Source organism: Nematolebias whitei, chromosome 11 (assembly GCF_014905685.2).
Source record: "Nematolebias whitei isolate Nwh7 chromosome 11, NemWhi1, whole genome shotgun sequence".
NCBI classification, from domain to species: Eukaryota; Metazoa; Chordata; class Actinopteri; order Cyprinodontiformes; family Rivulidae; genus Nematolebias; species Nematolebias whitei.
The window spans coordinates 21,850,069-21,863,705 of NC_056508.1; the positions used below are offsets into that span (position 1 = coordinate 21,850,069).

The 13,637-nt window shown below is 40.9% G+C and overlaps 1 protein-coding gene across 1 annotated transcript in view; it reads right to left on the reverse strand.

Annotated features, from left to right (window-relative positions):
- uhrf1bp1 (UHRF1 binding protein 1) overlaps positions 1-12,638 on the reverse strand; it is a 20,467-nt gene extending 7,829 nt beyond the window's left edge. Inside the window, exons 1-12 of the mRNA XM_037684002.1 lie at positions 12,595-12,638; positions 10,048-10,210; positions 8,866-8,904; positions 8,540-8,631; positions 8,271-8,460; positions 7,970-8,110; positions 7,706-7,876; positions 7,146-7,326; positions 6,862-6,948; positions 3,264-3,434; positions 2,747-2,889; positions 1,086-1,227 (exon numbers count right to left, since the gene is read on the reverse strand). Coding sequence (XP_037539930.1) covers positions 1,086-1,227; positions 2,747-2,889; positions 3,264-3,434; positions 6,862-6,948; positions 7,146-7,326; positions 7,706-7,876; positions 7,970-8,110; positions 8,271-8,460; positions 8,540-8,631; positions 8,866-8,904; positions 10,048-10,210; positions 12,595-12,638 — 1,564 coding nt within the window. The remainder of the gene's footprint in view (positions 1-1,085; positions 1,228-2,746; positions 2,890-3,263; positions 3,435-6,861; positions 6,949-7,145; positions 7,327-7,705; positions 7,877-7,969; positions 8,111-8,270; positions 8,461-8,539; positions 8,632-8,865; positions 8,905-10,047; positions 10,211-12,594) is intronic.
- Positions 12,639-13,637: the final 999 nt, after the last annotated feature.

Genomic DNA, 13,637 nt, shown 5'->3' on the forward strand with positions numbered 1-13,637 from the left:
GGTGCCTATATTGGATTTTGACACGCCAACTCAATTTTTTATAGTGAACTTTTTTACAACTAGATGTAAAATAGACAATGTACAATAGATGCAGCCACACACCAAAATGGAAGTCGGTACCTCGCTTGTTTTTCAAGTTATCCAGCTCACAAGACGGGCAGACATATTTGTTGGGAACCATATTGGATTTTGACATGGCAACCCATTTTTCAATAGGAATTAGAGCTGTCATTTCTAACCCAAACATGGAGCCCGGCTCCGCCCGACCTGGATTCGGACTGGGCCATAATAATGTACAGGTCAGGTCAGTGTCGGGCTTTTTATTGCGCCAGGGACGCGCGCGGCCGACGATCCAATTATATGCCAACATGGCTTGCCATAAAAATCGCCAGCCGCACATGGCCATTTGACCGCGCACTGACTGGCCAGTTGAAAGAGGTAAAAAGTTCAGTTAAGCTTCAGATGAACTACTGCCAGCGATCCATACCCAAATAGGTGTTCATTCAGTTGCTGCATTCAGCGGAAGCGAGCAGCCGAGATCCAAACAGGTGAGATCACAAAATATCCGACATGTCAGAGCAGATGCAGGCAGAAGCAGGGGAAGCATTTAATGCGCTTTGATGGCTCCTCAGCTCTGATTTTCTGCCCCCTTTACTTAGCCGCACGCGTCCGCCAACCGTTAATTCGTCGGATCGGGTGGGGTTCGGAGATGATGGCTGCAGGCTGGGGCCGGATTTTTTTGGACCTGAGTGCAATTTTAATAGGAATCTTCCTTACACCTAGATGCAGCTGCACACCAAAACAGAAGTAGGTACCTCACTTGTTTTTCAAGTTTTTGCGCTCACAACATGCATGAACGAATGGAGGGTATTTCCATTCCTCTCTTCGCTCCGCAACGTGGACAGTAATGAAAGTTAGAGGTGTATAAACATTTCTCTATTTATAGCTGGTATAAAATACAAAAAATTGTCTGAAATAACAAAACTACAAGGCACAACTTTGCACCAGATTATAAAGAATGTAATCATGAACTTATTTACAACTCAAAACAACATGAAATAACGAGTACAGGAGCCTAAATGTACCTGGTAAAGAGGAGTTGTCAGGAAAGTAGTACTCAGTGAACTGCAGGTGAACTGCTGGAACGTTATCAGGTAAATTCAGAGCGCTGCGGTTACAGGATATTAAAGAATGAGTCTTCTTGTTCTGGCGGCCTCTTGCAGACACCTGAGTGTGTGAAAATTGGGACAGTGATGCAAATATCATTAAAATAGGATTTATTTTATCGCTGATCTCTTTCTGAGGGGAGATGGTGACAAATCCCTCAATTAATGAATAAGAGTAGAAAACAGAACTGAGCTACCTGAGCGTGAACGTAAACGAGTTCCTGTTAGAAACTGAAGGTGGGAATCAAGCAGTTTCCCTCATGTATCTTCTGCTTTATCAAATGGGGAACTAAAAGTATCTTACACCTAAAGTTTCCTTTAAATGTGATGTAGTTTCATTACAAATGTTTTGAAACATCCTGAGCAGAAATGCTAAACCAGTCTAACAGTTATTTCATGGGGCAGTTGGGGGGGGTTTCCCCACCAGAGACAAATGACAGGTGCCACAGCATCACCAGTATTTTTAACGTCAAGAATAATTTTTTATCACTAAAAAAATGCATTTTATCAACATATTTATGATACTTTTACTAAAGTATTGGAAACAATTGCCATGCTGTGATTTCAAAACTAAAAACAAATAGTCAGGTCATCTGGACGGTTTATTTATTTTTTTGTTGAGACGTTTCGTCCTCCATCCAAAAAGGACTTCATCAGTCCGAAGAGCCACAACAAACTGAGTCCCACAAGCAGCACACTCACATAGTGGGTCAACCAGTTTGCTGGTAGTAACATGGTTTCTGGGGCTTGCCCTCTCCCCTGTCAACTCCTCTAAGGCAGCCACTATGTGAGTGTGCTGCTTGTGGGACTGAGTTTGTTGTGGCTCCTCGGACTGATGAAGTCCTTTGGATGAAAGGCGAAACGTCTCAACAACAAAAAAAGAAACCGTCCAGATGACCTGACAGAACACTGTTGGATTTTTTACCTGGATTATTGAGCATGAACTTTGATATAAAACAGAAATATTTCATACAAAGTTCCAACAGAAGGGTAACTTAATGCTCAACATTTACTCATGACCACATTTTATCAGCGCTTGACCAAGAAAAGCAGACGTCTGATTTAAAGGAGGCTTGTCTCCTTGTGTGACTCCCGTCAGGCTGCTGCCTGACCAGGCTTTCATTTTACAGACTACACACTGCAGCTGGGTGGTAAATTCTAAAGATAATAATAAGCGTGATTTCCTCTTTCTATTAAAAAACAAACCAAAAAAAAGCAGTTTTGTCACTTGTCTACACTGAAATGAAAGTACGTTGAGTATGTTATAAAGTCTGCTCAAAAACTATATGCTACATTAAAAAAGAAGCTGGTGACCACACCAAGGTAGATTTTATTTCCTGTAATATTTATGTTTTAGCCAGAGGCTTTTTCTACATTACCACTCTTTATTGTTTGACTCGTAACAGTGACTGTAAATACAAAAACAGCCCAAACCTTTTGGACCACTAGATGTAACTACAGTGAACGTCTCATGTCAAAGAAGCTGCCTAGACGTTTCCACAGAGAAAAACATTTCTTCCCTGATTTAAGCTTCTTTTTTTGGAGCTGGAAAATAAAATCAGATTGTGATGAAAGCTTGCCTGGCGAATGTCCACATCATCCATCCTGATCACCACGCAGCTCGACCGCAGCCTCTTCAGACATGAACTTAGAGCTGTGGCTGAGCTCTGCCTGCTCGCCTGCTCTTTGTCACACGAGTTTGACTTCGGGCTGGACTGTCCATCTGAAGTACAACAAACAGTAAACACTCAGTTGCAAACAATAAGCATGACAAGACCAGATATTTGAAACATGTAAGAGCCTTTTTTGACATATGGATACAACAACAGTTATGAGATAGTCCCAGCTGCAGGCCAGCTGGCTTTGTTTGTCCAGAAGCTTTCAATAAAGAAAGTGAAGAGATAATTTTCTAACCTGCCATGGAGAAGGAATGGATAAAGGTAAAAAGCTGCTAAGAGCTCCTCTATTACCGAGTTTAACAAGACAAATGTGATGTGATTAGCTGAAATACTAGTGCCATTCTTTACTCAAAGCAACTTTATTTTTGTTAGGATATAATAGTAATAATAAATAATAAGAATAATTCTACAGCCATACTCTGGGTTGTCTTTGCAGGAGATTCCTTGGCTGGCTGGGCCACCTCAGCATGTGGCTGAGGAAACCCACAGGCCTCAGCTCGTCTCTGGTACTCCTGAAGAAGTTTCCCAGCCCACTGGGCCTGCGCCTCCATGGCCGCACTGTGGCGTTCCCAGTGCCGACACCCATCAGCTGAGCGAGAACAGAAACCAGACATTGATTCAGTCATCCTGCTACACTCACTTTATTAATAGAAACTGATATTTTAAATGGCTTGTAAATATTCATCCTTAATGAGATGAAATAATAAAAAACAGGGTAGTATAATACAAACCAGATTCCAAAAAAGTTGGGACACTAAACAAATTGTGAATAAAAACTGAATGCAATGATGTGGAGGTGCCAACATCTAATATTTTATTCAGAATAGAACACAAATCACAGATCAAAAGTTTAAACAGAGAATGTATCATTTTAAGGGAAAAATCTGTTGTTTCCAAATTTCATGGTGTCAAGAAATCCCAAAAAATGTTGGGACAGGTCCATTTTTACCACTGTTTGGCATCCCCCCTTCTTCTTACAACACTCAACAGACATCTGGGGACAGAGGAGACCAGTTTCTCAAGTTTAGAAATAGGAATGCTCTCCCATTCATGTCTAATACAGGCCTCTAACTGTTCAATCGTCTTGGGCCTTCTTTGTCGCACCTTCCTCTTTATGATGCGCCAAATGTTCTCTATAGGTGAAAGATCTGGACTGCAGGCTGTCCATTTCAGTACCCGGATCCTTCTCCTACGTAGCCATGATGTTGTGATTGCTGCAGAATGTGGTCTGGCATTATCGTGTTGAAAAATGCAGGGTCTTCCCTGAAAGAGATGACGTCTAGATGGGAGCATATGTTGTTCTAGAACCTGAACATAGTTCTCTGCATTAATGGTGCCTTTCCAGACATGCAAGCTGCCCATGCCACAAGCGCTCATGCAACTCCATACCATCAGTGATGCAGGCTTCTGAATGGAGCGTTGATAACAACTTGGGCTATCCTTGTCCTCTCTGGTCTGGATGACATGGCGTCCCAGTGTTCCATAAAGAACTTCAAATCGTGACTCATCTGACCACAGAACAGTCTTCCATTTTACCACACTCCATTTTAAATGACCCCTGGCCCAGTGCAAACGTCTGAGCTTGTGGAGCTTGCTTAGAAATGGCTTCCTCTTTGCACTGTAGAGTTTCAGCTGGCAACGACGGATGGCACGGTGGATTGTGTTCACTGACAATGCTTTCTGGAAGTATTCCTGAGCCCATTCTGTTATTTCCTTGACAGTGGCATTCCTGTTTGAGGTGCAGTGACGTTTAAGGGCCCGGAGATCACGAGCATCCAGTAGAGTTTTACGGCCTTGACCCTTACGCACAGCGATTGTTCCAGATTCTCTGAATCTTTTGATGATGTTATGCACGGTTGATGATGATAACTTAAAAGTCTTTGCTATTTTATGCTGGGTAACACCATTCTGGTATTGCTGCACTATCTTTCTGCGCAACAATGGTGGAATTGGTGATCCTCTTACCATCTTGGCTTCTGAGAGACACTGACACTCTGAGAAGCTCTTTTTATACCCAATCATGTTGTCAATTGACCTAATTAGTGTTAATTGGTCTTCCAGCTGTTCGTTATATGATCAGTTTCCTTTTTCCAGCCACTTATTGCCACTTGTCCCAACTTTTTTGGGATTTGTTGACACTGTGAAATTTTGAATCAACATATTTTTCCTTTAAAATGTTACATTTACTCAGATTAAACTTTTGATCTGTCATCTATGTTATATTATGAATAAAATATTGACATTTGCCATCTCCACATCATTGCATTCAGTTTTTATTCACAATTTGTTTAGTGTCCCAACTTTTTTGGAATCCGGTTTGTACCAGTACAGTACAGAAACGATACAACGTAGCCTAAAGATTTAATAAATAGAAATTTTGGGTCAGGTCTGTATAAAGTTACAATAATATTGATCTTTAAACAGTTCACAAGTTTATGAAATCACTTCTTTAGTATTCTGGCATTATTTTATTTAAATAAGTTAGTTTCTGTTCATCTGAGGAGAAGTTGTAGGAACTAAGGAGGAGACTTTTTAATGTACAAATAAAAAGAGATTGTACTTACGGTACTTTTTGCCATGACCATAACTATTTTAACTGTAGTATGAATGCTTCATGTACTGTGATCCATTTTTCTTCCGTACGTTTTTCAGTGTGATTCTCAACCCACAGTTTTTAAGCTTTTCAACAAATCATAAATCAAAACGTTCAGTTCTTTCAGGACAATCCTGCTGTGACTTTTGTTATTGGTGCAACTTTAGCTTTTTGAACTTGTTAGCCTTTTCTGCCATTTTTTCTTTCATAGAAAATGAATTGAGCTCATTTTACATCCTTCAGTCTTTAGACTTGTTTTCAACCTTTTACTGCTCCTTTTGTTCTGCTTTGGCTTCTTTCAGCTTCCTTGTGCAAATTTAAACATTTTTAGCTACTTTCAGCAGTTTTTTCAGGTGTTTTGCGCTCCTTTCAGATTCTTTCTGCTAACTACAACATTTTTGTGCTTTTTCTAACTTCTTTCTGCCAATTTTAGCTTGTTGTGCTCCTTTCAGCTTATTTATGCAAGTTTCAGCTTTTTCTGCTATTTCAGCTACTTTATAGCTATTTTATGCAAATTTAAGCTTTTTCAGTTACCAGTAATTCCACATCTGCTATTTTTGCTACTTTCAGCTGTTTTTCTTTTTACTAATTTAAGCTTTTTTTTTTTTTAGCTATTTTCTACGTTTTGTGCTAATTTTTGCTTCTTTCAGTCTAACTGGGCAAACATGCAATCTTTCTGTTTTCTTATCCTAATTTAAGCTTGTTCTACCTTTTCAGTTACCTTTTTAGATTTATTTTTTAATTTCAGCTGTTTTCTGATAAATTCAAGCTTTTCTTGGTAATTCCTGTTACTTTCAGCCTAATTAACTTCTTTCTGATAATTTTAGCTTGTTATGCTCCTTTCAGCTTTTTCTGCTATTTCAGCTACTATTTAGCTGTTTTACGCATATTTTAGCTTTTTCAGCTAATTCCACATTTTTTTAGCTCATTTCAGCTCTTTCCACTTCCTTCTCATAGGTTAAGCTTCTTTCCGTCTTTTCAGCTGCTTTTTAGATTTTTTTTTTGTGTGTGCAAATCTTAGCTGATTTCCTAATCTTTGTGCTCATTTCTGCATTTTTACCAATAAACATAATCCAGCAAATACCAGTATGTCTTCTTTATGCTTTCTTCTGCTAATGTAGTCTTGTTCTTTCATTTCAGCTACATTTTAGCGTGTTTTTATTTAGCTAATTTCAGCTGTTTTTCAGCAAGTTCTTCTGCACCAAGTATTCACACTGCATTTTTGCAGGAAATGTAGTTTCTTTAGTTGAATGAAAGCGATTCATCAGGTGAGAGAACCACAGGATTTAAGTCTCTCCCGTGCCATTAGTCTGTTTGAAGTGTGATCCTCCAAACCAACAGTTGTGGCTCCAGAGGGTGGAGCACACACACAGCCTCAGGCTAAATTTGCAGCTTAAACACACTCAGAAACGGATAAACTCACCAGGTCTGTGGATGGGATAGTAGTCAAAGCCCAGCTTCCTGAAAGTCAGCTGCATGGCGCACTGCAGGCCCGGTAGGGGAGGCTCGTCTGTGCAGAATCACATGAATGCTGTTTGAAACCAGCTCGATAGCAATTATCCTTTAAATACTGAACATTTTGTTGCGTTTCAGGGAATGCTGGAAGAACACAACCTAAGCTTTGCGTTGAAGTGAAACAGCACAAACGTACTCGAGTAACCAAACCGTAGCAGCTGGTAACCATCAACACATTTGTTTCCATCTAACCTTCATCCATTGAAGAACTGTCGTTGCATATGTGTAAGTCCAAGCGTGATATGAAGGCGTGGCAGGAAGACTCCTTGATATCGTACAGGTCAAAGTATTGACTTGTGTTGTTGGGGGTGCTCGTGGACGAACGCGGAGGTTCAGTCCACTGGTTATGAATGCTGGGAGATGGAGGAGCGGTCTAAACCCACACATAAGACATGCATAAAATATATACAGCTGTGAAATACAAAAAACAAGCTTAAACCGTTAAATATACAGGCAAAATTTGTATCCAGGGGTACTTTTGTATTAACAACCGAATAAAAATGTTTGCATCTGCCTAATTATTGATGAGCACCTTTGCGTTTAGGAAACAATTTTACTCAAAGCTTTACTACCATTTCTATACACTTTTCTAACATAGCATAAATATTGTGACATTAAAACATTCCAGCATACAATTTACAATTGTATTTAGGGACATTTTTACTCAAAAATTTTAATTTTAGTACCATATTTATTGTATTTTTCCAAAGTGAAATTTTAACATGAAATAGTGAGTATGAAAGAAGTAGAACCTGCAAAGACTCAGCCGTCATGCTCTTTCTTTGCTGTGCAGACTTCTCCATGGCTTCGCTGAGAGATTTGGCATAATGAATGATGGCTTTGAGCTGAGAGTCTGTCAGCACCCACAACAGGTCGTCCAGAATAAAAAGCAGCTTGGACGCCAACACGTTACAGTCCTTTACCTAAATAAAGCGGGACAAATCGCAGCTGGTATCACAGGTGCCCTCTTTACCTGGGCGTGTGATAAATAAAGAGCAGTCCAAATTTAGCCTTACTCTCCGTTTCAGAGCGATGCGGATGCGTCCCTGGTTGGTGATGAGACGTAACGGCGTGCTGCTGAGGTCCTGGTCATCGCTCTCTATGGCATCCGCCTCGATTCGTAGAATCTGCCAGGTAATTTCTTTGAAGGTCAGCACCTGGAATAGCAATCATAAAAACAAAGCATCAACAAAACCTTCACTCTGAGAAGTAGTTAATCTCTGAAAAAGACCTTAACGTCTGACTTGAGCAAATCTTTTCTGCAGGTTTAACGTGGTAGAACGTTGTATTCAGGTGGTCACAGCACAGACACAGTACCTCTCCTCTCTTGGGGTCGGTGACGCGGGTGTAGCGGAGGTCACTGCGCTGCCACTTGGGGTTGAGGCTGTTGCCCTGCAGCTGCCAGAGCTCAAAGGAGGCGTGGAAAGCACGAGCCTGGACCTTGATGGTAATGGTGTTGATCCTGACCGACATTCCCTCCACAACTTTCTCAGCAAAACCGTACTCGCTGAAATACACGGCGTATGAAGTTGCACAAGATATGACACAAATTTTTTTGTCTCAGCTCAAGCTTTTTGACGACTTACCTCTGGCCCGCGGTTATAGCAATCGGAGAGGGGCCATTGGGTGGGCGAGGCTCCTCGCAGGTCCTCATCTCGACCTCCACCTTATCCAAGAACTGCGCAAAAGACCCAATACTGAGGCAAAGCTCGGCACACAAATGAGCAAGTGGGAACAAAGATACAGTCTAATATTTACCAATGATAAGAGCAGTAAAAAAAATTACTCATGCAGTGGTAAAATAATCTATGAAATACTGTAACCAACAGGTTAAAGCTAGAGAGGTGGCAGATTTAATTATTTCTGAGTCCTATTAGAAGAGGATATTTAACTCCAGCAGCATCACTCTTACCAGGCAGATGGGGCTTGTTTTCAGCTTTGTCCATTGTATCTGAAAGGACAAAAGAATTCAACAGCATCACTCTCAACCTTCAGAGAGCAGCACCACTGAGCACAGAGGCACCAGAGTAGCACCAGATAAAAACCGCTTCGATTGTGATCACCTGCTCTGGTGTGATTCACTGACGTCATGGCTGCTATGGTGGACGGACAGAGCTCATTTTATTTGTCAACTAAATTAAAAATGTACACACACGTGACCCTCGGCATGAGTTTGTTTTAGACCATAAGCTACAACAAGAAGAACCACATCCTGGAACTAATAAAACCGCTGAGTGTTTTAATTAACAGCTAAAACTATCCAAGAACTGAAGTGCTGCATGAAACAACCGTTAAAGCCTAAAGCGGTGTCTATAACATTAACAGCAAATTATTCATAGTTATTGAGAAGAAGATTGTTGTAAATGTTATTGGAAGAGTTCACAACCCAGTGATATCTGCGGGACTGTTTTCAGAGATTTACTGGAAGTGAAGCATCACAAAAGTTTGCAGACAATAAAAAACCCAGGAGGGATCTGGTCCTGCCTTTCAAACAGTAATTGACACAAACACACACACACACACACACACACACAAACACACACACAACAGAATGAAGCCAAGGCTCAGCATTACCTGAAGAAATGCAAATCACCCGCCAACGTTAATGCCAGAGTTTTAAACAAAGATCTTGCTCCATCTGTAGTTCTCAGAGTATGTGTTGTGGATGACTCTCAGATACCACCACACCAAATACAAGGTCATCGTTGAATATACATTACATCTAACAGTCATCTAAAACACTGGAAGATGTTTACTTCTATTGTCAAGCTAAATTGTATTTAAACCCTTTGGAGGAACTTGCTGGGCCAGTTTGAGGACGGTCAGCGAGTCTGACAGCTCAGTGAGCACCAGCCTCATATCTGAGGATCACTCAGCCTCTGGCCTACAGTGTCCCTCTGAATCACAGTTTGCACGCTCACTTCCTCTACAGGCGCAGAGTAAAAAAATAAAAGCAGCTCTGTGCCACCAGGAAAGGGAATACTTTAGTTCAGTCTGAAAACGAAACAGTGAATTAAAGGATGATGTCTCTTATGTGCACCCGCTCAGTGTTTCCACAACCCAAACCAGGTTCTACAAGTCAGTCATGACATACTCTGATGGCAGCCTTGTTGCAGTAGACCCGGGTGACAGCCAGCCACGTCGGCAGGTCGAGCATGTTTTGCAGAACTTCTTCATCAAGCTCCAGGTTGGACAGCTGCCCTTCACCTTTCAGGGTGCTGAGGTTTATCTTATCTGGGGAAAGATTCTTGGTGAACCTGAAGTGGAAAAAAAAAAAAAAGGATGAAAAAATTATTATTTTTTAAATTTAGAACTAACATCAGCAGTTTTGCGGCGTACAGACCCCCTCCTCCCAGTGTAGTAAAGACATTGTTGAGGAAGTATATCTGAAAGTCATGCTGATAAGCTATTGCTGCCCCTCCCCTGTCGAAAAGGTGCCCTTTTAAGCCCCCGGACTTAGAAGCAGACAATGCACATTGTTGAGCTGAATTCACTGAAAGACTTGTCAAATATTTCAAATATTAAATGTAAGATGTCAGAGAAAATGTAACGTGTTTAAACTGAGCCAACAAGTTCAGCTTGCAGTTTGATCATATTTATTTTAAATGCTTCCAACAAACAGTAATTATTATATGTTCATAGTTTAACACAATTCTTTCTCTTTCAGCTTTTCCCTCTTCAGCGACTCATCCTCCTCCATCTCACTCTGTCCTCACTCCAACTACCTCCATGTCCTCTCTAACTGCATCCATATATCTCCTCTTTGTCTTTTTCCTGGCAGCTGCATTTCCAACATTCTTCTCCCAATATACCCACTGTCCCTCCTCTGGACATGTCCAAACCATCTCAGTCTGGTCTCTCTAACTTTATCTCCCAGTTGTTCAACCTGTGCTGTACCTCTGATGATCTCATTCCTAATCTTATCCATCCTTGTCACTCCTAAGGAGAAACTCAACATCTTCATTTCTGACACTTCCAGTTCTTTCTCTTGTCTTTTTGTCCATGTCTCTGTCTCCAGACCATACAACATAGCTGGTCTCACCACTGTCTTGTAATATTTTACTTTGACCTTTACTGACACCCTTTTGCCGCAAATCACTCCTGAAACTTTTCTCCATCCTGCCTGGACTCTTCTTCACCTCTTTACCACTCTCCATGCTTTCCAAGACAGTTGGCCCATAATTCTTGTAGTCCTGCATCTTTATGGCCTCTGCTCCTCGTAGCCTCACTGTTTTAAAACTATTACTGTGCAATAAATTCCTTTGGAGTGGCAGCTACACATGTGAATAAGTAAATCTGCTGGTGTGCATTAGATCAAATTCACATTAGATCAAAGATTGTCGAGGGGTCATTATTCATACAAAGTAATGCTAGTTGTAGGGATTAGTAAGATTTGGAAACTGCAAATATTCAAGAGTTTAGAGGAGAGAAAGGAGTCGTTGTACAAAAACTTAGCCAAAAGAACAAGATTAGTTTTACCATTTGACAAATGGGACCAAAACAGATTTAAAAGAATTAAAACCACACAACTTTCACACAAATGAGAGGCAAAAAGGAACAGTCTGACAAAAAGCCTCAGACTTGCGATTAACACAAACTGTTGCAGTGAAACACATTTCATCGTGGAGCAGCTGTGGATGAGTCGTTAGAGCAGTCGTCCTCCAATACGAGAGTTTGGGGTTCAATTCCACCAGCAGTCACACTCACATGCCAAAGTGTCCCTGAGCAAGACACTAACCCCTCATTGCCTCTGATGTGTGTCCCATCGGTGTATGAATGTGATAAAGCTCTGATTATTCTCTGTATAGATCTAGTAGAGTGCTGTAGGAATGGGTAAATGAGGACACAGATTGTGTTGTAAAGCACTTTGAGTGTCTTGATAAGACAGAAAGATGCTGTATAAGTACAGTCCATTTATCATTGCTCTCCAACACAATTTATCTACTCAACAACTGGCAGCCATAGGGGGGAAAAAAGCAAATTTGACCTAAACAATAAAAAAATATGATAGATTTGTTTCTCTTGAGTGGCAACTTTACATATAAAGCAAATAAAATAAGGGCAGATGTAGAGAAAAATCTGATTCTGAATGCTTTAATAATTGTTATTAAAACACAGTGAGAAAAATACTGACTGAAATAAGATGTGTATTTTATTACTGCCTGGTCTGACAGCAAACATTAATTATTTCATCCACTTTGTCTGAGATGAAGACTTTGTGCTTCTCATCATGAAGCTCAACCTTAGGTGTGGAGCTAAAAAAAATAAAGGACCTTTACAACCAAATTTGTTAAAACTAAGAGTTATTTAGAAAAATATATACGTGTATAAATATTAAAATGTACTATTGATCAATGAGAATAAAAAAAGGGGGGGATGAAGCTTGAAGTGCGCTTTGTGTCAGGTTTTCTTTCAAGACATTTAGAGCTGAATAAAACGCAGAGGACACAACAAGGAGTTAAAAATAACCAGAGAAACGTCAGAGAAGGTGCTTCTGGAAAGTCTCCCTCCTTTATATGTATCGTGTTTTGTTTACGTGACGTGAATAAGTGACAAACAGCAATTGATGAGGTCGAAGTGTTGAACGAGCTTAAAACCATCAACCAAGAGAGGCTAGCTGGCTAACACCAAACACACTTACCTTGACAAATGTTTCAGGATTTGTTTTTTAATAATCCCCGCCATTTCCGTTCCCAGCCGTGTCGGCGCCTTCCTTTTCTACCGGTATGTCGGTGTACAGTAGCTGGCAGACACATCCCCGGCGGAGTGCATCATGCTAGCAGCTGTGACCTGCTAAAACACCCGACAGCTAAAGCCCCTCATCCCACGCGCGCACCAATGCGCGAAACTCTGGTCGAGCAAGAAAAACAAGCGACTCTGACACAATGCTGCCACCTGCTGGATGTTCTGGGAAGTGTTCTATTTCGAACAAATACCATTGCATGTAAAGATCTTCAACACAACGAGTAATATCAGATTACATTAAAAAAAATAAACAAAGGAATAATGATATATAAATAATAACCACAGACATTGGCTTTGTTGGTGTAAAGTTGCTCCACGTGGAAAACCTAGTAAAGAAACTGAAAGTTAAACTGGGTTTCTTTTTTAGAAACAGATCCTGTCTAACTCTGAACGCTAGGAAACACCTTGTATCTGTGACTTTCCTTCCCTCCATTGATTACGGTGACATTATTTACATGAACGCTCCTACAAGAACCCTGCAGATGTTGGATGCTGTCTATCACGGTGCACTAAGATTCATAACTGGCTGTAACTACAGTACCCACCACTGCACCCTGTATTCACTGGTTAACTGGTCATCATTAACTTCACGCAGACTCTCTCACTGGTACATTTTCATCTTTAAATCACTTGTTGGTCTGCTGCCTTCATACATCTCCTCCTACATGTCTCTGCGTGAGTGCAGCTACGGAGTGCGCTCTCAGGTCATTATTACCTGCAGTGTTCCCTCAGTGCAGACTGAACTAGGCAAAAGGGCCTTCTCCTACTCCGCTCCTGTTTTCTGGAATATCTTACAAAAAGACCTGAAGCTCTCGACCATGACCTCTCTAAGTGGCTTTAAGAATCTGTTGGACTCTTGGCAAAGACCAATGCAGACATCCATCCATCCATTATCTTTTACCTGCTTCTTCCATTTTGGGTCACGGGGGTCGCCGGTGC